General features: G+C 42.9%; 1 protein-coding gene across 11 annotated transcripts in view; it reads right to left on the bottom strand.

Annotated features, from left to right (window-relative positions):
• Positions 1–26,019, bottom strand: part of kmt2e (lysine (K)-specific methyltransferase 2E) — a 31,715-nt gene extending 5,696 nt beyond the window's left edge. The window contains exons 1-22 of one of the 11 annotated variants that reach the window (XM_047389538.1): positions 25,556–26,019; positions 25,367–25,433; positions 20,765–20,928; positions 16,000–16,184; positions 11,985–12,096; positions 9,151–9,380; positions 8,921–9,060; positions 8,302–8,483; positions 8,169–8,207; positions 7,884–8,084; positions 7,570–7,718; positions 6,654–6,771; positions 6,454–6,563; positions 6,111–6,363; positions 5,376–5,474; positions 3,541–3,603; positions 2,600–2,671; positions 1,923–2,108; positions 1,512–1,838; positions 1,097–1,396; positions 553–703; positions 62–291 (exon numbers count right to left, since the gene is read on the bottom strand). In XM_047389538.1, coding sequence (XP_047245494.1) covers positions 62–291; positions 553–703; positions 1,097–1,396; positions 1,512–1,838; positions 1,923–2,108; positions 2,600–2,671; positions 3,541–3,603; positions 5,376–5,474; positions 6,111–6,363; positions 6,454–6,563; positions 6,654–6,771; positions 7,570–7,718; positions 7,884–8,084; positions 8,169–8,207; positions 8,302–8,483; positions 8,921–9,060; positions 9,151–9,380; positions 11,985–12,096; positions 16,000–16,070 — 3,033 coding nt within the window. In that variant the 5' untranslated portion in view covers positions 16,071–16,184; positions 20,765–20,928; positions 25,367–25,433; positions 25,556–26,019. Of the gene's footprint in view, positions 1–61; positions 292–552; positions 704–1,096; positions 1,397–1,511; positions 1,839–1,922; positions 2,109–2,599; positions 2,672–3,540; positions 3,604–5,375; positions 5,475–6,110; positions 6,364–6,453; positions 6,564–6,653; positions 6,772–7,569; positions 7,719–7,883; positions 8,085–8,168; positions 8,208–8,301; positions 8,484–8,920; positions 9,061–9,150; positions 9,381–11,984; positions 12,097–13,010; positions 13,113–15,999; positions 16,185–20,764; positions 20,929–25,366 lie in introns of those variants that run through there. The other 10 variants (XM_047389534.1, XM_047389535.1, XM_047389536.1 and 7 more) reach the window with 10 other exon arrangements.
• Positions 26,020–26,245: the final 226 nt, after the last annotated feature.

Below are 26,245 nucleotides of genomic sequence, written 5' to 3'. Positions count from 1 at the left end.
TATTTTTATTTCAGGGAAAAACAACACTCAGCAGCAACAGCATCCAACTAGACAGCTGTACCTCCTGAGGAGTATTAAGTGCGTGTGTCGGGGTACTGTTGGACACGGGTTCTGTACTGGGCTCTTCTGTTCGGGGACGAGGCGGGGTGGTCAGTAAGCTGGGCGCTGCAGACGTCTCAGAGTGGTCCGCTCGGGTGGGCGTGGCACAAGGGGAACCGTAGGGTGTGGAGGTCTCAGATATGCAGGCGTCTAACGGGCTCAGCCGGCGCTTTTTCAAAGGAGTGGGCAGCTCTGAAAAAACACAGTGAGTGGATCAACAGGGATGACACGGTTCTGTTCAAAAACCCAGACACAGTTTTTAATAACATGAGAACAAAACATTTTCATTGTTGGGTTTTATTCAGTTTACTCCCATCAACTTATGAAACAACATAGTGATGAAACTGGTTTCCGACTCGGTAGTGAGGCATCATTCAGATTTCTGATATTTCTCAGTCTACAAACAATATGGAATATTCTAGAAGAAAGCATAAAAAACAATAAAAAGCCAACCTGGCAGCGAGCAGGTGCCATTGTAGAGCAGCGGGCTGTCGGCGTCTCCATTAACGGACGGGCTCAGAGGTCCGTCGCCAGGCAGAAAAAGGCTCGGCCGTCTGGCAGGGCTGGTGGACCCCTCCTCCTCTAGAGCCTGCTTCAGCCATCGCTACAGAGAAACAATATCAGTCAATGAATGAAAACAGCTGCTATAAATTTTGTATTTGCCCCCTTTACTCCAATACCCCTAATTAAAATACATCCAACATGTGGAAGAAGATTCGAGAAATATTTGGGCCACTTGCAAATCACCCTGAAAATACCATCCCCATGGTACAACATGATGGTGGCAGAATCATGCTGTGGGGAGGCTTTTTTTTTTTAGCCGAATGGACAAAGAAGCAAGAAGCAAATTCACAGCTACGATGCAACGGTTTACATCAAAGCATATTCATGTGTTAGAATGGCCTAGTCAAAGTGGACACATGAAATCCCACTAAAACTCGCTGTTGCTCGTGAAAGTACTTTAATAAACCCAGACAGGGAAAACTAGCATCGGTACCTTTTTACAGGAGCCACTGGTAGGTGGCGTTTCTGGCAGTTCTCTGGAGCGCCGTCTCCCGGTGGGCACTCCGGGCGTGGTGGGGCTGCGGTTGGCCAGGAACGGCGATGAGAAGCGGACGTAGTGTTTGGGCGTGCTGTAGACCTGCGGAGAGCAGGTCATGCCTGGTAAGGCATTAAGCTGCGTGGCGAGCACTTCTGGGTCACTGCTTATTCTCAGCGGCCTGTCTGGGACTGGTTCTGGTGTTCGGACTGCGGCGCAGTCCTGCTGTTTCTCTCCCACCCACTCACTGACAAAGTGCTGGAAATGGGAGTTAGACAGTTTAGGGAATTATTTGGCTGTTTAAAGGCTTTAACTTTAGATTTTTTTGCTTCCTGAACACAAAATAAAGAAATAAGTTGGAAAGATTTCCAACCTTTTTAGTTTTATAGCTCTTGCTCCCTGTGCGGTTTCTGTCCGGCGCCGGCGAGCTGCTGTGGGGAGGACTGCTTTCTGGGACGTGTGAGGGGATCACTTCAGGCTCTGGAGCAGAGGGAATCTCTCCTTCAGGTGCTTCACTAGCTGGAGGCTCCACTGGCTCGGCTGGAGAGCTAGGTGTCAAGTCAGAACAGGTGCTGATGGTGCGAGCCCGCCGTCGCTGCTGACCGATGTGAGTCCGGTTCCTAGAGAAGCTCTTCCTGTTACGTGAGGGTTTCACCTTAGCAAGCTTCAGCGCGGGCTCCTCCTTTATTTCAAGAGGCGGCTGTAAGATAACCACACTGGTTTATAAGATGCTCCTAAAGACGTTTCTCACACTTTTCTGTTTTTTGGCTGTTTTTACGCTCACCTGCATGACAGCTGGGGAATCTACAGTCTCTGGTGTAGCTGGAAGCTCCTCTTTGATATCGCTACGTCCCCCCACTTCTGACTTTATGCTACCAATTCGCTCCAAGGCCTGCTCCCTGCGTTTCTCCCTCTTCTCCATCCTTGCGAAGGCTTGCAGTATGGCCTCCATCTTCCTCTCCTCTCGTGTCTGCGTGGAGTTGAAGGAGGGGTTGGGAGAAGAGAGTAGAAAAGAGAGCACAATCATTAGCAATCCAATGAGGCCCCGAAGCCACAGTGTAAAGGGCTTTAAATGGTTATACAGCAAAAGCGATTCTAAGGGAGTGCAGAGATGGAAATGCAGATAGGAGAGAAAAGATCACTGCTCTCTTTCAAAACAGAAGCATCAAAACAAAAAGAGCGACAGAGGCAAATAAATAAACCCCAGAGTAGGAAAGCAGTGTGATAAAGTGGCTCCAGACTGTTGCCCCTGCAGGAGCCTGCACCCAAATATTCCCCCTGAACACCTTATATGGAAACTACGGCTACCTCCACCATCAACCATAACAGCCCCTTAAAGAAAGATCCACACCACCCAACAGACAGGGTTAGTTTGCCTATAAACCAGTAGCCATGAGCAGATTTGGTGGTGGAGAACCCTGGAATGAGGGTGATGTTGGCCATGTACGGGGTGGAGTTTACCTCTTTGAGTTTTGGCCCCTTCCAGCTTGAAGCGGCCCCGACAGCGAGATGGGACTGCTCCGCTGGGTTGGCCTGAATGTTTAATAAAGAAACAGCCCACTTTAGAGAAGCAATGCTCTCCAATTAAACAAGGCTCCACAAACACCAACCAGGCCTGGGTCCAACTATGTTTCATCATGGTGGGTGATTCCTGGGAGGAATTTTCAGTCAGAAGGTTTGAGAACAACCAAATTTTATTAATGAAATTTTGCTTTTTGTGTTCACATGCAGTAGGATTATAACTTGCAAATCCTCCTTCAGCAGCTTTGTTGACCTCTTCATGAGTCCACATTTATTTTGTGGCAATGCTAATCTTCATTATTCTAAGCTGTTATGTGCTGGAAAGACCTCCTTAGTTACTGTGGTTGAAGCAGATGTGAACACATTTGTTGGCAACTCTGGTAGAGATGATTAAAAAGCCATAAAATATGATCTCCTGTTTCTACGTGGTATAAATATTATTTTTATTAGTCAGTCTTCAAAATGGTAAAGAGCAAGAGTACGTGCTACTCAGGTTAGGCTGATAAGTGTTGATCTTGATAAATCAGGAAAGGGTTACAGGAAGGAAGCTACTGGCCTAAGCTTGGCCGTATCTACAGTCAGAGAAATAACTGATACATTCACAACTTGCTGAGTGACAAACAGGGCTGGAGGACCCAAGTTTTTCTTGGAACCACCAATAGAGAGAGGGATGATGAGGGAGGTACACAAATCTCCAAGTCTCACTGTTATATGAGGGCAGCAAAGAGTTGCTTCGGAGGAACATTAGAAAAACCTCACTTCTGTTTCATCATTTCCAATATAAACATGAGAGGTTTGCTAAATATTTTAGGTGACAAAACGTTTAGGTCAGTCTGCTGTAAAACAAAAGATGAATATGTGGAAAAGTACCCCATGCTCACCGTTGGGGTCGGAGCATGTTCTGGTTCCTGAACGTCATTTTGAACTGGTGTTACTTGTTTCCACTGAAAAACAGAGGTTCCAGAGCATGAGGTTCAACTCGGTTTTACAAGATCTACCTGTTGTGCCACCAAATCTGTCCCATCTGCATATTTGTGGTCATCTTACAACAGTTACAACAGTCTTTTATAATGCATAATGTGTCATTTTACAGCACTGTGAAAAACATATGGGCAACTGCTTTACTTTGATAAAGAAATGTATTATGAATCACTACGGGGAGGCAATCTTTGTTAACTTCATCATCCTGAGGGGAAAGCATGGTTAAAACAGGGCAAATAATGATAAACTAAAACAGACGTCTAAGTTGTGAATAGATAAGCAGCACCAGACCTCATTGTTACATCACTGCACCTATTTTAACAAGATCTACCAGCATCTTCTACACTGTAACCAACGCTGTGGGAATGCTCGCTCCACTGAGAGCAGCTCAATGGAAACCCTACAGCCAATACAGCTCTACTCCCCCCCTCCCCCCTAATCCATCCATCTCTCTCGCTGATTAGCACAACTGTATGTTGCCCAAAGATGAGTCAGCATTTTACACCTTGGATCCACTGTGTGAAATGAAGCTGACTGCAGGGTAATTTCCAGAGAGAGTGTGTGTGTGTGTGTGTGTACGATCCCCATCTCTCAGGGACATGAGGCATTTTGGCAGCGAGGACAGGGAGTGGTTGATACCACGATAGACCATTTTAGACTCATGGCTGCGATGAAGGTTAGAGGAGGTGCTGCTCTGGAGCTGTAATGGAGACTCAGGGACTGATCCAGCACGCACTAAGATGCTGAATGGGTTTTCACCGCCAGTGATGGGTGTTTATGAAAGCATATTACATTTAAAATGTAAACAAATGGTCGGGAAAAGATCAAAGTAAATCTCGCTGCTTAATGATGGACAAGCATGAAGCTTTAATGTTGCAAGGAAAAAAGGTTAAAGCTGAAGGAGGGAAAAAATAATAAAAATGGAAAACTGAGCAAAAGAGCAACAAAGGCGCCGATAGTGGTGGGCGTCCCAGCAGAGATGAATGATGAAGAGGAGGCTACAGTTACAGTCAGAAGGTTACATACACTCACCATCAATGTCGTTAGTTTTGGGCTTTTTCTGATTCATTCTGTTTGCAAAGAGGAACGACTAAACAAGACATCATTTCAACAAGCTGTAAGGTTTAACATTGGCCAGGAGCCTACTCCAAAACCAACACATTCAAGCTTGGCTGAAGGTTGCAGCCACCCTCATGGATAAGAGCCAACCGTCTTCTGGAGAAACGTTCAATTTTGCTACAATGACAACAAACTCTTCCCGACAAGGCAGTGGCGGTATCATGCTGTGGGGTGCCTATAGATTCTTTACTTTCACCACTAATCAACAGCTAGATGGTTGAAAGGTGGGTGTTCCAACAGGACAATGATCCCAAACAAACATCAAAACTAATTTCAACATTAAACTCCTGGAACGGCCCAGAATGCAGATTAGAGAAAATCCTCAATAAAGTCAAGACGTATTCTTGAAATTATCTGGGAAAAAAAAATGGTTCAAATAAATCAGTGAAAGCCCAAAACAAATATGACATTCATGCGAGGACGAGTGTGTGGAAACGTCTGAGCAGAGTCGTAGTTTGATACTACGGACGGAGAGCTGCTCTTGTCAAAGCCCTAGTCTGCACTAGCAGGGAAGAGCAACAGGGGATAGTTTGGTTTTTATCACCAATATTTCCTTACTTTCTGCTGGGTGGCCGCATAGCAAGAGAAGCTGGAGCCCCTAACTTTGCACACTTACCATCTTCCTCCTCCTCTCTGCAATCTGCTCCTCTGACTCCATCTCTACTTCATTGCTAATGGAGGTTTTGTCTTCTAGATCCTCAAATAACTCAGGATCCTGTAAGAGGAGGGGAGAGCTGTGTATGGCCATTTTTTCTCATCATGGCTGATAATTCAGCCCAACTACAGACTAGAGGGAGACGGGGAAAAGCTGAGGAGAGGGTATAAGGGAGGAGAAGGATCTTTCACAATGAATGTTGTTGCTTTTTATTCCTGTAAAGGACCTTAATGTCTTTTCTCTTTATTCCCTTCAGCTTTTCCATTTTCACTGAATGTCAAAACACTCCTCATAAAACGTGACAGACAGGACTGATTGGTCATAAGTCAAGCACTGATATTTTAAAACGCATCTTGACACAATGTCTCTAATCTTAACCTGGAAATTAAAGCCTGAATATATTATTTGGAGTCATTCTGCAATGCAAGATAGCTCAGCCTCGTCTAGTTGACGCAACCAACAAAAAACTCAGCGATCCAACTTTAGGGTCATCACCAAAGTTTATGGCTGAGAGGGACAAATGTGAATGCATAAAGGGAGGATGGGAAAACAACACGTGATGTGCATCAACAATGGGAAATACATGCAAGGAACATCCTTCAAAGATCGAACAAAAATCGCAAGACTGGATCATAATGGTGACAAGAGAACATGTCGAACTTAAGATTCTGAGTGGTGTTTGAAAAGTGAACTTGCCTGGTTGTTTGAGATGGAGAGTCGGAGCGGGGAGAGTTTCCTCTGCTTGCCATCACCTATACTCCTCCCCTTCCCCTCACCGTCCAAAGCCACATTCTGGTTCTGCCCTTGGTCGTCTCGGACCAACTCCTTGTCCTTGCGACTGCCCCTGCGTCTACCTCCGGAGCTTAAGTTCTCGGTGGGCTCTTGGTTGTGCTTCAGCACCGGGCACTCCGGGTTCCCCTTTAGACAGGCGCAGTCTACCTTGTATTTACTGCAAAAAAAGGGAGAAAGATGGGAAAGCTTTAGTGGAAGAAACTGGTCTTACCTCCTATTTTTGACCACTTCTTGGGCTCTAACTTACCAGCTGCCATAATCGAAATCAAAACCAATTGTGATTTCTGTGCCTTTGGAGATAGGCCTCAGGGAATAGATGTATAAATGCAGCATGCCGTCCTCAATGACATGCCGTACCTGAAGGATTTACCAAAACAATGGCAGAAATGAGCGTTCTGCAGCGGCGTTCGTTTAATGGGATGCAGAGAGGCGGTTGATTGGACGTACCTCAGAGTTTGGGGTGCAGGAGCGGCGGATGAAACGTGCTTCGTTACCAAAGCTGCGAGCGTCCACACACATCTCCACTCCGTCAAATTTGGAATAAAATAAAACAAACGGGTAAGGCCTAAAAGGGAAAACAAAAGGGATCAATGTCCAACTGGAAGCACTTTACATACAGAGCTGTGCAAAAGTATTCACACCCCATTTGGAGACGTAACCACTATTTTTATGCATTTTATTCAAATTTCTGTGTGATAAACGAAAAGTAATATATAAGTTTGAAACGGAGGACAAAGTATAGATGGTTTTCAGTGTTTTTAAAAATAAAAATAACCTGTAAAGTATGACCTGCAAAAGAAGCCTTGTTTGCATTGCTGAATCTTTGCCCTATAATCACAATGCTACCTGCACACATGGTGGTGGCAGCATCATGCTGTGGGGATGCGTTTCTTCAGAAAAGATGGGGAAACTGGTCAAAGTTGATGGAAAGATGTATGGAGCTAAACAGAGACTGGGGTGAAGGTTCACCTTCCAGCAGGACGGTGACTATAAACATGCAGCCAGAGCTACAATGGGACGGTGTGGATCAAAGCAGATTTAAGTGTTGGAATGGCCTATTCCATGTCCAGAACTGTTTCCTTTGCAAATGTGCTGTCTACAAAGTGTTGACTAAAGAGGATTCAATACAAATGCATGCCACACTTTTAAGATTCCTACTTGCAAAAAATGCTAAATAAAATAAACTCCCCGAAATCACATTGTGGTTGGAATGCAACAACTTTAAAGGGTTAGGAATACTTTTGCAAGGCAGTATAAAAGCAGTTTGTTGTCAGTGTAGTTTACATATTAAATAAAGGCAGAGGCGTTGAAGTTAAACCAACGAGACAAAAGCAATAAGAGATCCTTGGGGGATTATCTCGACCTCTTGAAGAAGTATCCGTTGGCCTCAAACTGCTGTCGAAGCATGAACTTGCCCCTGTACTCTATGATGAGGGAGTCGGGGGGCAAGTCTCGCACAGCTTTGAGGATTTTCTTGTTCTTCTGAACTTGACTCTGGACAACACAAACAATCTGACATCAGCAGAAAAACGCTGGATAAACTGACAACAGCCAAAAACAAAGCAGAAACGGCCTGCACCATAGAGACAAGCAAGGGTGGGAAAATACTAAATTGATGTTAAATAAGCAGATGGATATGTGGGTGTTAGGGTTGTGTGATTGTGAGCATGTTTGTACCTCCACTGGGGGTTTGAACGAGGTTGGGTGCGTGTTATACGCCAGGTTCTTGCCATCGCCTTGCTCTTTAACACGCAACAGGACCTGAACGTCCTCACTGTACTGATTGCTGCTGGCCTCTTCATAACGCTCCATCCACGTCTTGATTTTACTCTCCCACATAGAAGGGTGCTCTGCAGGCTCCGTGTCCGGAGCGGCACCCTGAGAGAAGAGATGAATAATTAATACAGTAGAAACCTTCTAGAAGCTTTACGAACAGTATTTGTGTTGTTCCAGTGAGTTTACCTTCACCCTAGAGGACTTTCTGGACCCCTCTCTGAAGGCCTACAAAGAAAGCAAGCAGGTTGTTAAAATGAGCTTGAATTATTATAACTTTAACAATGCACTGCTTGTTGTAACTGAACGAGTGAAAGTTGACCTTCTTAGCGCGGGCAGTAGATGCTGGCGGGTCTTTATCACCACTCTTTTTACGCTTCTTATCAGCCTGTTTATTGCCAAGGCGCCCGGTTGTCAGCGTGATGGTGGTGGGCGTGTGTTGAAAGGTGGAATAGAGCTCTAGTGGAACCTCATCTCCGCTCTCTGTCGCACTGGTGTCCCCGTCTGAACAAGCATTGAAGTTACAAGGAGAACATGGACCAAAGCACCCAACATACCGAGCTATAAAAAGCTGCAGCTGCTGCAGGCAAAAGAAAAGCTAGTCGGGATGCAATAATAGAACAAGCTGCATGTTAGACAATCAATTTCAAAACTGTAGTTTGGTGTTTATCCAGCAGGTGTCACTATGGGCTAAAATCAGTCTTGGAAAATGAATTTTGGCTGAGTTGCAGAGGGAGGAAACATCACCCTGACACAGCCTACAACCTGCAACATTCACCAACAAACTGTCCATTTACTGCAGCAAGGAAGCCAGAAAAGCAGAACTGAGATACACATCTTTGGGCTTCTTACACCACATATTCAACACAGAGTAATCCAGCCCTCAAACAGCAGCCGTTTCAGTCATTCTGATGGTTTTCATGTTGTACAGCTTTGCTCACCAGATAAGCACTCTCTTTTCCTGGTCTGAAGCAGGATGGCCCTCTCTCTGTCCAGATGTCGTGGTTGGCACCGTTCGCACAAGTAGGTCTCAGGAATGTTCTGCCTGTCGATGCCCATGCAGTCTATGTGCTGCCAGGCACTAGAAAAACCCAAAACAGAGTGTTTATAAACATGTACCTCACCCTTTGACGTCTTTAATGGGGACTACTTGTGTCAGCCAGTGTTTTACCTGCACTTGTCACAGCAGATCATGTAGCCGTCATCGTGGGTGAAGCCACAGATGCAACGGGTGATGTCGGTCCCATAGCTGCTATCTTCTGACGTGCTGAGTGTGGTGCCCCGGGATGCTTCATCTTGGGGCCCGGAACCAAAGGGTACCACCTCTCCCTGTCGGATCAACATGGAGGGTGGGGGGGAGGCTGGCGGCGTAGGTGGGGGCCGCGCCCCATAATTGTGGTCCTGAACAAATAACGGAAGATGATTAGGTGATGTGATGAACTGCTCTGAAATAAAGAATTTGGAGGATTGATACACTCTGCTCAGTGAACAGATGGTTAATCAGACAACTTTACTGGTTTTTATTGATTTAATTCATAATATAATATTTATCATTTTAAAAAAAAACTTATTTGATAATTGTATGATTCGCAGTATTTTATAATGAAAATGTGAACAGATAAAAAGTCAATGTGGAAATTACATTTCTTCACAAGACTTAAAAAAAAAAGGGAAACAAAACCAGGTTTGAATTTCTGATGAAGAGAGATGTAGCCAAAAAAGACGGATTAAAAATAAGGACAATAATGATAATCTAGATTATTTTGGGAAATGTTGAAATCAAGATTTGTCTTATTTACTCCTTGAATTTTGTTATGTGTGTCTAGTTTAGTACAAAAATAATTATTAATAGTAATAATAATGTCAGTCAGTCAGTCATTTTCTACCGCTTATTCTATAGTGGGTCGCGGGGAAGCTGGTGCGTATCTAGCTGGACGAGAGGCGGGGTACACCCTGGACAGGTTGCCAGTCCGTCGCAGGGCAACACACAAACAACCACATTCATACACCTAAGGGCAATTTAGATTGACCAATTAACCTAACAGGAATGTCTTTGGACCGTGGGAGGAAGCCAGAGTACCCGGTGAGAACCCACGCATGCACGGGGAGAACATGCAAACTCCATGCAGAAAGACCCCAGGCTGGGAATTGAACCCAGGACCTTCTTGCTGCAAGGCAACAGTTCTACCAACTGCACCACCAGAAAAGGTGTCTAATCAGGGCAGAGCGATTTTACTATTTAGAAGCTATTTGTTTTAGGGTTAAATTAAATAACCACAATTTTGCATCTAATTTTAGGTTTTACAAACATTACAACAGAAGAAAACCTTTTCTTTGCAATGACAAAAACAAAATACTAAACAACACTGGTGCTCTTCCTAACTGAAATTTTGAAGCACATTTACCTTGAAAGAACATTTGCTAAAAGATAACTTTTTAACTATATATTTAAAAACACTGCTGACTGTTGGCCAGAGTCATAAGGAGCCAATGTGGAGAGCCTACAGATTGCGGATGTCTGTGGTTTAAGCATACAGTTTAGATAAATCAATTAAACAGTAATGCTTCATTGAATTTGTACTGAATTTAAATAAGAACTCAGCCAAATAACACTACAAATAATAAACCCAATGTTGCATAAACCAGCCGCAACGATTTAGTTTAGTAAAATAAAGAAGAGAAAATGTGTCTCAGGTAAACATCCTGTACAGACTCAGTCCTCTTTGTTTTATGTGGGAGTGACTGGTACTTTAGCCCCACTAGATTTCCTGCTGAACACCAAGGTCAACGGGAGCTCAGAAAGTTGCTCTAATGTTGGAAAAACCTCATCTGACGTCAAGTTTTGTGAATCAACACAAATGGCCAAAAAGTCTTCAGTGAGGGCATCTGTCTGCTACTGAGGATCTTTGCATGGGGAGGTGTTCAGTGGAGTAGTGGGCTAACGCTAGCTCGCCTCCTCTCTGGATTGATATGACTGGTGTGACTGGTAATTCAGCTCCTAACGTGTTCTTTGGTTTACAGCTAATATGTGGACTAGGCTTACAGTTTCTTCTACTGTATAAATGAAATCCTCTGAAAAGCATATTGAGGATTAATGTTTTAGTTGTACTCCCACGCATGGCTGAGTGGGTCATATCAAGACTGCAGCGACCAATACGCTCTCTGTTCAGCACTTTTTCCTCCCATAATGATTACATACACTCCACATGTTAAATTCCATGATACTCCCAGTTTCACAGTGGAATCCTCTGTTTTCCTAATCCTGGAAGCAGCAGTGGAAGCAGCAGTGGAAGCAGCAGGCACTGTGGACTTCTTAGGACTTTTTACACCTCCATGAATCACAGGAAATAACCTAATAAACATATATTTATTTATCTTAATAGTTTTCTGTCTGATCCTGGTTTTCAAGCCAAACAAGGCATGATGAAGGAGAATCCACCTAAACATTAATGCATAAGCCATTAATTCATTTGCAGGTTTGCTGGAAAGTCTGAAGAAATGTGGTTTCAATAGAGCTCATTTCTTTTCAGCATCATGGAGCTTGTAGTTCTATCAGAGCATAGCAACGTCCAAACCCCTGACCTAAAACTACAAACAAAACCAGAGCAGTTCTTCTCTAAATAAAGAGACAAGGTGCTGAAAATCTGGGTGAATGTAAGACTTGAAGGCCTAAGATTAAGATAAATATCATTTTTTAAAGACCTTGCAGATGATTTTTTGTTAATTCAGCAAATGTTAATTTTCAATTTAAGCATAAACTTTCAGGGATTGAGGCTCTCTCACAGAAGACTATATACTTCAGTTTCTTTATGCCATCTTTACAGAAGTCCTTAGCCACTCATGTAGGTGACTGTGTAGTGAGCGTTTTAGGCCAATCTCTGACAAAAAGAACAGGACCTGCACAGCCTGGTCTCCTTTCTTTGGCTGTTGAGGCAGGTTTCCTGTGCTGCCACCTTCTTCCAAATAATTAAATCAAAGTTGACCAAGCGGAGCTGGTGTACTTACAGCGTAAGGCAGGCCGATGTAACTGTGGGAATGGTGAGAAGTGCTGCTGTAGATCTGGTGTGGGTAGCTGGACTTTTCCACCACCACGGGGCTGGCCTCCACCGATTCTGGTCTGCTGGGCAGCAACAAATATTAACAAAAATCAACATTATTCAGAGCGCTAAAACTAGTTAGTGTCATGCATTAGAAAGCTTAGCAGGTATGTTGCTTAACAATTAGCTCTTACAGGACACTAACGTAGGCAAATAATGATGGTCAGACTCAAATAAAGCAACTAAACATGCGGGAACACGTGGACCCATCTCAAGTCACATGAACTGGGCTTGAGCTCCAGATGTAGTAAAAGTTAAACCAGACATCTAAACGAACAAGGAAGGCAATAATTATATTTACTATCTCCTAATGCACACAAAACAACAAACGCACCATTTTTTCCTAACCAATTCATGCCAAACCAGTTTAACCACTTTCCACAGGCACAAACTGAAGGTGAGAGAACCAGTTTAGCTTTCTGAAACTAACCAACCCTTATTTTGATGCGATTAATCTATTTTTCAGTTGCTGTAGGGCACATAATAAAGGGAGAGGGAAGTGGAACTGGCAAAACGGATGGTGTGACAAGATGGTCAGGTATCGAAAGGGAAGAAGAGGAGAAAACAAAAGAGAAAAAACGAGGGAAACATGAGGAGCAGCTCATAAACGATCCACATGTTCAGTCAAGTGAAACACACTTGATCCTTTTCTTTACAGATTTGTAAAGATTCGCTCGGAGCTCTGGGAAAATAAACATTGCAGGCTATGTGTAGCGGCTGATGAGCATATTTTCTCTGCTGCCCTGTCTCATGACACCAGGCAAGAAAAGCTGAAGGTTTAAGCCTCTGAACAGGCCACGCATATCTATGTGAGAATGGGACTAGATAAATGACTCACGTTTAGAACAGATGTATCCTGAAAAGAATCAAAGCAGTTACTAAAAAGTTCAACCACTCAACATGCGTCCTGTGAGCTCACTCCTTCCTTCCCTACCTGTTTGTATCTCCTCTGAAGTAACTTCCGAGCTGATTTGGTCCTACGGTACCTGTGTTAGCGCTCCTGAGCCCTATTGCTCTTCCTGCACGCCGAACAAGCTCTGTGCAACACTTCCTGTGTGTATTACCCCTCGGCTCCTCGCTGTCAAAGTGAAACGTACAAGCAAGCATGAGGTCTGGAGGCGGTGCCGGGGAGAGGGGTGTGTGCACAGAGCAGATCAACTGCCAGATTGTGCATACTTCAAGTTTCATTTAAACGAGGGGAAATTTTTCAAATGTACAAGGCACTGCATGATACGAACTTAAACAGAATAAAAAAAACTATTTATAATGCAGGCCACGGGTTTTAGATATTTTAGTGCCTCAGCTGACGAGCAACTAGTTGCTTCTGAAACATTTAGGCTGTAATTTGGTTGCCTGGGATTCAACCTTATGTGCCTGAGCCATGAGGGATGCTGCTGAGGATGGTGAAGCTGCACGGTGACCATGACGATGATAGCTTTCACTGCATATTTTCCACTGATATGATTACTTCAGACCTTTCATAATGAAATCTAGTCAAACCACTTCCATGTGTTTTATAGCTGCATTTTTTTTCTCCCATAGAGCTCAAATGTTTTCTTACAGCTGCATAAAGTAGAAGCAAATGTCTTTAAAAGGAAGAAATTAATTGAAATGTGTTAATATAGTGGAGAAAACAACAAACACCATTTTCTACATGCGTGGATTCATTAGGGCTTTGAGAGAGAGCAAGAATTACAGGAGGTAACAGGAAGGTTTATCCCATTTATCCTCCTGAGGATTTTTTAAATATTAGCAACCATCTAGGAATCAGAATTATGGTACATTTTTGTAGGGAAAACACAGACTGCGGTAATTGATAACATAAGGTGCTAAAGACGGTTGAAAATGTCAACTCTGTTAGCATTTTGTCTGTTTAAAAATATTAGTAAAACCCTGTTTTAGAGCTAATGTAAATGTTTACACAGGAGCATGACAATAATTAATGACTGCTTATGGCAGGAAGGGTTGACATGCTGCTTTGTGCATCGTTCTACATTACAGTTAGAACTAAAGAAATCAGAACCGACAGATCAAACCTTTACAGAAAGCAGGTCATAAATCAGTGCATCTCTGATTGAAAAGGATGTAGTCCGAATAACTCTGATCTGTTGCTTCATGCCTTATGTGATGCCCCCATCATGTGCAAGAGGACGTTTGTTTTAGGAGGGTAGATTTTATCCCGATTACATAACAGCTCACAATAAAATAGTTAAATCTAAAATAGTGTGTTTTCATGTAGGTGACAAACTACACCTGAAGTGAGTTTGATTGATTTTACAGGTGAGTCTGGCTAGGAGCTTTAAAAAGCTGCATTTGTGATTGCAGGCAGGCATGTACAATTTATAGCTTGGGCATCTAGACATATGCTATGAGAGGGCGGAGAAGCAAAGAGGAAAAGATGTTGAGAAATCAGCAGCAGAAGAAAGAGCAGACTCCTGAAGAGATCCCGCTTGCTGCTATGGCAACATTACGTACCCTGACGGCGAGGGCGCGCACGCCAGGCTCTGTGTCGATTTGGACACGCACGCTGCATTAGCCTGCAGCTGCTCGTGCTGCTGCAACCTTCAGGTGGGAACGTTCAAAGGACGTGACGCCGTTTCTCCGGTGAGTAGCCAGCCCCGCTGCTCCAGACCCAGCTGGCTCACTTTGGATAGCCGATGAAGCAGTGCGTATATCTGCTTATCCAGCTTAGCTCTGTCCCTCTGGTCTGGATGAAACCTGCGCAGCAGCAGTTGTTGGAGGAAGCCCCCCTTTAATGCTGGTTATCTGCTTTTGAATAAATTTGCAGCAGGCCATCGCACTAAGCAACCAGACAAAGACGTGAGGGAGTCTAAGCAGAGGGGCTTTCTCTAACCCTTGGTGACAGCAGTCCTCTGCAGAGACGAGGAGGGGTGAGGCGGGGTGGTGGGGGCACTTTGGGACTGTTTAAGACGCCATATCTGTGTGAGGACCACCTGTCATTCAGGCCAATGACTATAGCAACAGGCCCTGCGCAGCGCAATGAGGGAAGGAGGGAGCGAGGGGGCCGATACCATGGCAACTCAAGCTGTCACAGCAACAGCACCGAGGAAGACGAAGGGGAGGGCTACCCCTGCGTTAAAGAGACAGGAGTTCCTCTGTGAGCAGATGACGTGTTATTCTTTAGTCATACACCATCTTGCCCAATTAATTTAACCAGAAAAGGCTACAGCGATGTCCTTGACAAGGCTATAGGAAACAAAGGGGAGGGGCAACAGCAAGCATGTTTCCATGGCACCAAGCAGCCCTTTTGCTTTACTGCCTGAACACAGTGTTCACACGTACACACATCAAGTTAGGAGCTTTGGACAAGAAGCACACGAGTCACGATTGGGGCTGGGATTACCAATTAATGGCAAAACCGATCCGTTCATTAGACCAAACAGTACTGAGGTCTAGCTTTAGACAATTTCATTAAAAAAGCTGCAACAAAAAAATCAAGAGGGCATGTTGACACATAGGGAGATGAAATAAGACAGGGAGGGGAAGTAAATATATCATACAACATGAATGGTGTTGCACACATGCCTAAGAAAACCTCTTCTGTGTCCTGGTAAAACAACTGACCAAATTTCAACCAAATGATGCGACCACCAAATGAATTCATGAGTTAAAAATGAGTTATACCACAAAGGTCCTTAAAAGACCCAAGAATAATGCACAGTAGCCTACTGCTAATGCAAAGAAAGCCATATAGCAGCCAAAATGTTTATTTCACCCCTAAATAGGAACATGGTCCTAGGAAAAGATCATGTTGATTTGAAGCCCCCTCGTGTGTTTTTCTTCATGTTCATTGCCATTAACATTTGAACTTTATATGGGTTTAGAGACATCACATCCTAGCGAACCCATGGACCCGAGACTGTTCACAAGAGCGAAGGAGGAAATATCTTGCGTTTACTCACTCTGAGCCTGCAGCCATGTCCAGGTATGAGGTGTCTGCTGTGTCCACCCCTACTGGGATGACTATGCTCATGACGTTCTCTGCTGATCAGTTCTTGTCCTACTGAGTCCAGAGAAAGGGAGTCCGAAACACTGAGGCATGCCAGCCACAGCAGTCATTGCAGACATCTAAGTGCATCCACAAGGCCTGTAAACACATGAAGAGATAAGAAAAACGCATATTAATATGATTATTCATTATTTTTATTGCAGAAAGGAAGATTAAAGCAAAGCTGCAGTACTGATTATACCCGAAATTCCAAATCATAGTGAAAATGGGGTATTTCCAACGTACGTAAAGACGTGAATCATTCTTACACAGAGAACTGTTTGCCAGGACTTCCCCCTCTGACAAAGCTACAAGGTTGCATGCGGGTGAAAACCAGCAGTATAAGAGGGTAAGACTGAACTGCACTATGGCGACCTCTGCAAACTGTCTGTCAAGAATACAAAAGGCTGCACTGTAGGAAAACTCCACAAAGGGGAGCAAGAGAACACGGCTGCTGGCCTCCATGCAACACAGAGGCCATTTTTTCCCCGACTGACCGAGGAGGACCGCTCTATTCTGAGAACTCACCCAAACCTATTTAAAAGGAGACGGTGACTTCACAGAACCGGGACATCCACATGTTTTATTCACAGTGAGCTTCAGTTGTAAAATCCTGACTGCCTTCAGCATCATTACACATGGAGAAAACAGCTGTGGATTCAAGTAATACTACATTAGGTGTGACATAACAGTTGACAGAGCGGGAGTAATAAGGACGAAATGTTTAAATCATGTTTTATGCATCTAATGTGAGCCCAGACAGCAGCATGTGTGTCAGAGTAGCTGCCCCTTATACACACAGCTCTGTTGATAAGCGGGATTAGAGGGAGGGACAGAAGCTGAGACAAAATAGGCTGGAGGTCACACCTCCACCTGCCAATGCTAACTGTGACCAAACAAAGGCTCAGATCACATCTCAGGGTGCACATACATGTTAGAGGGGTTACAAACCAGGAATATATCGGACATGCAGACAAACATGTCCCTGCATGTCCAATGGGAATGAATGCAGCAAATCGTTCCATGTAAAAGACCCACAACATGTTTACAAGCATGTATCTAGCCCAGCTTTCAATGGAAGCTGTACTTTATGATGAGGTTAGCGCTCAACCCCGTCTGCAAAGCTTCTGCTAAAGAAACTAAAGCAGGGTTGGGAAACTCCAGTCCTTCAGGGTCGGTGTCCTGCAACTTTTAAGCGTGTCTTTGGTCCAACAAACCTGACTCAAATGGCTGAATTACCTCCTAGTATGCAGCCAAGTTCTGCACAGGCCTGGTAATGAGCCATACATCGAAGCAGAGACTGGACTGGAGTTACCCACCCCTGAACTAAAGGCCTCTTCAATAAGCTCAAGAGCTGAGAGAGTAATTTCAGGTGGGAATATACAGAACCGCATGGTCCTGATCCAAAAGGATAGGTGTGTGCCTCACGGACATGTCAGCGGTCAGCTCCAGACCCAATTAACAGGAGAAACAAGGCGCTGGTGAGCAAAACAATTTGAACCCCTTTTTAAGCCAAAAAAACTTTAAAAAACATACATCTTTTAAAACACAGGAGAAAAAAAAATTTGAGAAATATAAACTAAAAGGTTCACTTTAAAACATCTACTTTAATTTTAAAATTAAAAGAGACATAAAAGATAAAAAGAAAGTCAAACAAATGGATAAAAGAATGGAGCATGGATGGACTGACGGAGAATATAAAAATACGCTAAGGAAACATCTCTGGAAATACTATTATTTTCCAGACCATTGTCTTTTTCCATACTTATGAACAGAATGAAAGCCTAAACTTTTCCAGAGCAGCCCTAGATTTCCATCACTGGGTTTAATATTTGGATAAGACATGTCAGTAAAGAAAAAGAAAACAAGACCGAAAAATATGTTACAATTTGTGTCAGTTAAACAGGCTTATTTGTGAGTTTTGGAACATCATTCTACATAAATCTGCACAGAAAGTTAAGTAGACTTTGTATATAGGACCACATAAAAAGAACCAGAAGCTCTCGGCCCAGCCTTTCGAGCACTCTTCAATCCACAAACATGCACTGCAGCCTAACAGATTCTGACCAACAAAAAAAAAAAAAAAGGAAAAACAAGTACAGAGCAGCCACATTCCTGAGTAAATCTGAGCTGAGCTGTGACTGCCTCTGTCTGCTCCTCCTACTTCCTCTAGAAGAGCTGCCCATCAGCTCATGGAGCTGCAGCCAGAAGGGGAAAAAAAAAAAATAAGAGTCCCCTCCTCCTTCTCCACAGTCCCCCTGCCCTGCCCAGCCTCGCCACCCCGCCCAGACAGATTCCTCTCCCTCCTCTGTGCACTTCCTAAATGAACCTGAAACAGTAATGCAGAGCTGAGGGGAAGGGGAGTGCCGCAGACAGTTGCAAGAGGGACATAAGAGACCTTTTAAAGCCACCTTTGGCTAAATCCACCACTGTTATGGAGCCCGTAAGGCAAGCGAAGGGTGTGGAGGTTAGGGAACAGGCATAGAGGGTGACTAACAGGAAAACAAAGATGAAAAAAATAAAATAAACCTGAGCAGGGTTTAGTAAAAGATGCAACAACATGGAAGTGGTTTAGATGTTCTTCACGTCTCATTTCTGTTTTCATTTGTTCACTAAATAAATTGCCTGGCACAACGGGGAGCTTTACAAATCACAAGAGCTCGTCGATTAGAGAGGGCAGAGGGGGTGGGGGAGGTGTACGAGGGGACTGTCTACCAGTGATGCTACACAGTGGAAACCTGGGCAGACTCTGGGTGGCGGAACGGAGCTCACAGCGTAATCCAGTCTTTCAATTTTTCCCTTCCTCACTAAGGGGGAGTCACAGTCACTTTATTATACATGGAAAGTCTTTCCATTCAGGACAAATCTGCACCCACATCTGATAAAAGCACATTTTCGATTGATAACTTAAACAAACACTTTCCCCCCTCTTTTCGGTTTATGACCACAGACTGGTGTGTAACTGTTTTCATTAACAGCCAAGTCTGGGCAGGATACGTCTGCAGATGAGTGGGTGGAGCATTAACAAAATACGGGATTTCAACTGAATCCCATAGCAACCCCTGCCAAGCGAATGCGGCTCCACCACGTCTCCATAGCTGGCTGCAGTGACTTAGCTAAGAAACTGTTACACACTAAAAAACAGGGCTGGTAAACACAAAAAGCTCGACCCAGATGGGATCATGGTTTGGCCTCCTTTTCACTGTTATATGCCCACTCTGGGATACGTTGCATCTGCCTTGATCTTCATCAATCAGGGTGCCCACGGCTGCCAGTGCTTCCCGCTGCACTCCAGCGCTGAAGGTGAACTCATGCATCAATACAGCAGGGAGTGTGGATATCAGCATCCACACAAGCAACTTTTGTGTTGCTGCATGTTTACAGTGCGACTTAGAGCCTGCTTATTAGACACAAATTTATTCAAAAAACAGCTCAAAGAAAAGAATATTATAGCTCTGGTTCTATGTTTAGAGTCCATGGCCAGCTGAAAGGTGAACTTCTAACGGTTTTCTTTCTAGGATTATCCTCCGTGTCCATGCTGAAATAAAATAATCACCACAGCATCACACTGCCGCCACCATGTTTCACAGTGGGGACGGTTTGTTTAGAATGATGTGCAGCATTTAGGACAAAAAGCTCCATTTTTTTTCTTATCAAACCAGAGCACCTTCTTTCACCCGTTTTTTCTGTGCACTTTGTGCCTTGCGAACAGGGTGTGTACATATATAAGTCTTGCCCTGCATAGATGTCTTCTTTTTGCCTTCTTACATTAGTGGTTTTCTTCTTGCCACAGTTCCAGAAGGCCAGATTTCTAGAGCGAGTGGTGTGGACTAGTAGTAGTTCTGCCAACTTCAGCTGTGGATCTCCCTTTGCTTTGTTCACCAATGTTCTCCAACAAACTTCTTAGGCATTCACAAGATAGTAGTATTTATACCGAGATCTGTTCACACAGGTTCTGTTAGCTAATTAAGGACAAATTTGCGTATGCACAACTGACTGACTTGACCAGAAAAGAACTACTTACTGTTAACTCTGGAGAGATAAGTTTAAATCTCACTGCTGCTTCAGAGGAACAACTAGGCTATGATTTGTCATAGGTGAGTTCATTCAAGTATTTAAAAATTGAATTATATGCGTTACATCAAACGTCTGTATCCTTATCGGTGTAACTGCACGTGTGAGGTCCTACAAGTCTTTGTTCACTCGACTTGGAAAGCTTTTGTCATTAGAGGCTGACAAGCAGACACATATGGAGCCAGTGCCCAACGGTAGCACTGGGAGAATGCACTGCACCGCTAACGAAAATGTGAGCTATGTGCCTGTCTGGGTGTGCACAGAAAACAGAGGGAGGGGCTACCCAGCACCTACAGGATAAAATAACCGTAATAGCCACTCAGGGTACATCACAACAGTGTTTGCTGATTAATTTTTACACCTGGACTGCGGTGCTGTTACATCATGGACACTGATGCTTTTTTTTTTTTTTTTTTACTCAATCTGCCTCATGCTGGAACCTGTGAATGCTAGTGTAACGTCACTGCAGCAACAGGAGGGTAAAGGAGGTGTAGCGAGGCTGCAGCCTCAGCAGTTACAGCAGTAAAGCCACCTGTCAGGGAAACAGCTTGCTAGTTTAAAGAGGGATCTGTTACGGCCCAGCTAGCAGTACAAAAACAGGTCACCTGAGCCCCGGCTCCTCTTCCCAGCTGGGATGCCATGTGACTGAGCCGGGCTCCTGGGCCATTCAGCTTTCTCTCTGGGTCTCTGGGGTCTGGACACCACACATGTGAGACCACCAGAGACCGGGAAACAGCTACCCAGGTTAGTCCCACATGGTGAGGTTTATCTACAGACACAGAAAGGTGTTACTGTTTCAGACATAAGGGTTTACTGTCTGGATATGGAAGAACATTAAAAGGAAGCATAAAAGCTTTTAAGTTGGTTGCGTTCATAGGCTTTGTCAGTATGTCAATACAGAATCAGATGTCCTGAGACATTCCTCTATGACTTCTTCTCACCAGTTAAAGTGAAAGAAGGAACAGTTTCCTACTTACATGCTGGCTTTTTGATAAAATGAGCTTCTTAGAGTGCACCTAGGACAAGTTAGGCTAAAAGGAGACTGTGTCATCCAAGACTGCCATGAATCCACACCACTCGCTCTGTCGCTATGACAAGAGAGGCACCACGCCTCCGCTCTCAGTCTTTGTTAACACAACAAACACATATAGACACACACACCATCACTCGCATGTCCATCAGGCTCACATTAATCCAGTTAGGTGTTTATCACTACCTGTGCTGCTACGAAATGGACCAAAAGAAAGGATGAGTATTTAAACAGAGGGCCTACTCATACAAAAGATGAGTGATGTTTGGGGATTTTGTGTGTTAAAGGGCAGGGTATAATGAGACACTAAGCAGTAACCACTTAACTTTATTAAATGACTTGAAACTGACTCTCACCCAGCTGCTTATTTCACATATATTACCTTCCTTGCATGTGATCTGTATTGTAATGAATGCTGACAACACAATGCTCAGGTATAGGCGATTGTGCAGATGTTATACATTTTACACAACTGACATCCTAATTTGTAAGAGTAAAGGGTTAAAAAATGGTTCTTAGCAGGAATCAAAGTGGTATATAGGCAGTCTAAAACTACACCACACCTAGAATGCATTCGATATACTTTCTTCCATGTTTTCAATGATATGTTACTGTTAGAAGAATATATAATTAACTGGAACAGCACAAGAAGTCATGCATTATGCTTTAAGATTCAGCCCATTTCACATGAATTCATTCTGTATTATATTTAATAAAATCTGGATGCATAGGGAATTTGAAAAATGTAGTTTCTAAGATTACCGTTTAATAATTTTTTTTCTGCACTGTAATTATTATATAACCCTACGTGATACTGGATCTGAATGTGACTACGTGATTTGTTTGTATCAAACAAATCTGAATTTGGACCAGATCGGATTGCATATCTTAATACAAAATGGAGGTGACCGTAAAGTGTCTTTAGATGACTGTATTTATAATATTGTGCAATATAAATAAACTGTATACAGCTGTAATTTTTATTACTACCATTTAAAAATAAATAACAGACTGAGGCACTGAGCATTTTATTGTGATCTATAACTCTGATTTCACATAAAGTACAAAGACTATGATATATTTTTGGAATGAAGAAGTCTAAATGTGGTTTACAAATTCCCTAAAAGCATACTGACTTCAGCCTCTGATAATCAAATCCAACCCAATGATTACTAAACATCACATGTAGGTATGGGCCGGTTTGAGATTTTTTTTTATTTAATTTTAACACAACACAATTTATTCATTTTAAAATTAAAATGTACTGATTATTATTGTTATTGATTTTGGTACACAGAAGGTACATGTTTGTGGTTTTGACATTTATAAACTACAGTATACCTATTTAGGGACTCTGGAGGCAGCAGTGAAAATGAAAAATTGCAGTTATCTTGAACAGGAAATATGTAATTTTTTTTTGGTATAGTAGTTAGTTTTATTTGCAAATGCCTAACACTTAGCAGATTATCTGCTGATAAAATATTTGCATATTACAATATCAAATTACTGATCCCAGGAGATGCATGTTCAAAGTAAGAATTAAATAGGATATCAGTTTTACACTACAAAGGTTGACAAGAAGCTTAATGAAGAAAACAAACCGCTTCTGATTGTTTGAGGGTAACTGTTATGGATTATTCCTGACAGATTACATGCAGCAAACCCTTCATGTTTTTTATTACATATGACTGTCGTTTTGTGATTTAAAATAAGTTCATATAATCCAGTTAAAAACAGAATAGTCATATTTTCTAACTGCATGATCTAATAAGCTTGTGTTTTATTCTCTATGACAGGAATAACCCACATCAGAGCATAAAAACCACCAGCAAATGCATAGGCAATGACGCATGATGCAAAGGTGCTTTGTTTTTTGTTTTGAGAAAATATATATTCAATAACTCTCACGACCAGTGTGTAATCCAGGCTCTTTCGACATTTTTTAAGCTGAAATAAAATAAAAATCAAGTGTTGTGCAGTTGCCTTTCTGCGAGTGTGTCGGCGCTGCAGTCAGTCCTACCGATAGGGGTGTGGAGAGGGTACAACGTTGCTATTATGTTACCACAACACCCTGGTGCCTGTCGCCATTTTCAGAGCGCTTTTCTCAGGACGGCGTGTAGCCAAGGGAGCCTCGCCGTGGGAAGAAAAATCCCCAAGAATGCGTTCAATCAACTCTTTTACACACTCTACTCCAAGTGTCACTCTGTCGGTACAGTTTCTGTGTTGTTAACCGCCTAGAGTTGTTGTGAATTCGTCGAAACGCACGGCCAGTTAACGCAGGGCCCAGCATTATTATAGTAGCCTCTGGAAATGTGATGTTAGCGGGCTACGTGTATTGGCTTCCGGAACAATGAAGACAAAACACTGGGTGAATTGGACGTTTACAGCCGTTTAGACGAAAGCAGGATAGCCTAAAAAAAAAAAAACGATGCTGCAGAAATTATGGTCATTACTGGGCAGCTACGGCCAAAAATAACCCCGGTATGTAACAACCGAGCTAACGGGAGCTAACAGCATAATGCGTAGACGGTTACACGACAGAAGTGGATTAATGCTTGGGTCGTCAAGAGACAGGAAAGCGACGACATTAGCAAGCAGACTACCAAAGCCGACTGAACATTATATACGGTAATCAGTGCCAGGGCGTGCAAAAAAAGAAGCGGCAGGGTTCAGAATGACTAAGACTGCCAGTAGAGATACTTATTGAGAAAGGCGAGCAACCTAAGTGGAATATCCCCTCCCCCATGGCTGCAGCGTTTGATCCTTACACACACCAACTCTAAAATAAGTGACCGTAAAATGTCTATCTGAGCTATAAAGTAGCAGACATCAGTTTCTATGAAGCCTTTGGTTGTAATAGTTATGCCGCCTTTACATGAATGCGATACTGTAAGGAGACAACTGTAAAGCAACCAAGCATTTAAGGTATTTCAACAACTGGCTTCGCTCTAAGTTGCCTGGGACATGAACTAAACATATCCTCGTAGCTGTTTATATAAAGGCTCATTGTTCTCTGGCTTTGAGCGGTGGTTCTGTATACAGTTTTTCTGAACGGAAATGATACCTTAAGGCGAGGCAACTCTTAAGAAACCGCTTTTAAGTACTTCTTTAAATACAAATAGGGTATATGAGCTGTATAATATAATCAAATGAAGTGGCGCGTTTTGTGACACCCTTTTTATCAAATGTAGTGCAATATAACTGCATGGTAATAAAGGTTGTTGCACTGTTTTGTGTAGGAAATGACACTAAGGTTGCAAGATTGCTCTATACATAAAATTAATATGCATGTAGTGAAGATGAGGTAATCTACATCTGTGCAATTAAAAACACATGAGGGTCAACATCGGATGTTAGATGTGATGCGATTTGGAGATATAACAAAATGACTAAAATCCAGCTTGTTCATTTAGTATACAAGTAAGACGCAGATTTACACTGAAACGCTGTCGGTCATTGTGATTAGTCTCTCGTTTTGCCCATATTAATGTATGTACACAAAAGCGAATAAAACTGTGCGCAATATGGCCCGCAGTGTCAGCATGTCAAACTAAACACCCGAGTGACTCCCACTTCACATCTGTTCATGTGTAGGCACCGTTTGCAAAGCATACGATGCGTTTTCAAATAGAAATTCATCAGTGTTAATGTTCTGAATGGAGACGTTATGCTTGTGGACAGACAGCTCCATGTATTGTAGCGTTTTCGTGTTACGTTGCTGCGAGTTAAAATTAGTATTAACCCTACTCTAACTTTGCGAACGTCTGTCACTGTAATCAGATTATGACTTCAAAATTATATTTATTATTTAACGTGACGTTTAGTGCGTTACTACGCTATAAACGAGAAGTCAGAGCCTTATTCAGTTTGTGTCAAGCTAATTTGAGATAGTAGCATGCGCTACTTAGCAAGTGGTCAGTTGGCTTAAAAACTTCATACTTTTGGTAAAATTTGGTGCCCTTTCGTAAGCTTTTTTAAGTTTTGCTCAACATCAAACAAGCAAAATGAACTTAGCACTTACATACTCTTATTTGCTATGGTTCAACAGCAAGTTAGCAAGCTACTCTCAGCTGACATGTTAGCAGGCAAGAGCATGCTAGCTAACTATAGACAACAATACACGTTCAGGCTTCATTTAACCCCTATCTATAATCGCCACATAATACACTTAACTTACCTTTTTAAGTCCACTCTAAAGGCTTTGAATGGCGAATTTGGGGACCTGGGTAAGACCCCAGTCGCAGCTTCAACAACCAAAACAATACTTCAGTACACACACTGCGGATTCCTAGCCTAGGTTTAAAATGTTTGTATTCAGACGTCTTCTATGTAGGTTCCTTTTCCTGTTTCTGAAGAAAATACGCACCAGTTAATTTGCGTCGGGATCCCAAATATAGCGAGAAATGGATACGAAAACCGTTAGAAAAAGCCTTAGAGCCCCAGTCAACGGCGACTTTTAGAAATTAGATCCCTTCAAAACCAGTCTCTTTTCCCTGTGCAAAAAATGGCGGCCCTGCCAGGACTCCCGAGACTCCGCCTCCCCCATGAATGGGCTCCGCCTCCACATTCTGCGGGGCTACAATACCCGTTTGACAGGGGCTCCGTGATCGGTCTCCATGCGCGTTCACGAGCATGAGTCTTCCGAAGAAAGCTCCAGGGATTGTACACGTTTCAGCCGCCCCACATCAAATTATTTGTACAAAAACATCAAACCTGCATTTATTTAGACAATAATACAGCAGGCGAATATATATTTACTGTTACAAAGATTCCTTGCCATTTAGAATGCTTTTCCCCAAATTCTAAGCAGATATTGCATAAATTATGTCAAATATTTGAGAATAAAATCGGAATAACCACAAATATTTTCGACGTTAAAGTTGAATAAGGTATAGCAACATGTACAAAATGGTTTGTGTAAAATGAACCAAATGTATGTAGTAAGCAATTTTAACTCTAAGTACACTGTTTTCTATGGCTGAATTCATATACTCCAAAGTAGTTCGTGATGAGGGTTTTTAAGAGTCGTCTTATCTGAACGATAATGGTTTAAAAG

Source organism: Girardinichthys multiradiatus, chromosome 17 (assembly GCF_021462225.1).
Source record: "Girardinichthys multiradiatus isolate DD_20200921_A chromosome 17, DD_fGirMul_XY1, whole genome shotgun sequence".
NCBI lineage: Eukaryota > Metazoa > Chordata > Actinopteri > Cyprinodontiformes > Goodeidae > Girardinichthys > Girardinichthys multiradiatus.
This window is presented reverse-complemented; position numbering and strand designations above follow the sequence as displayed.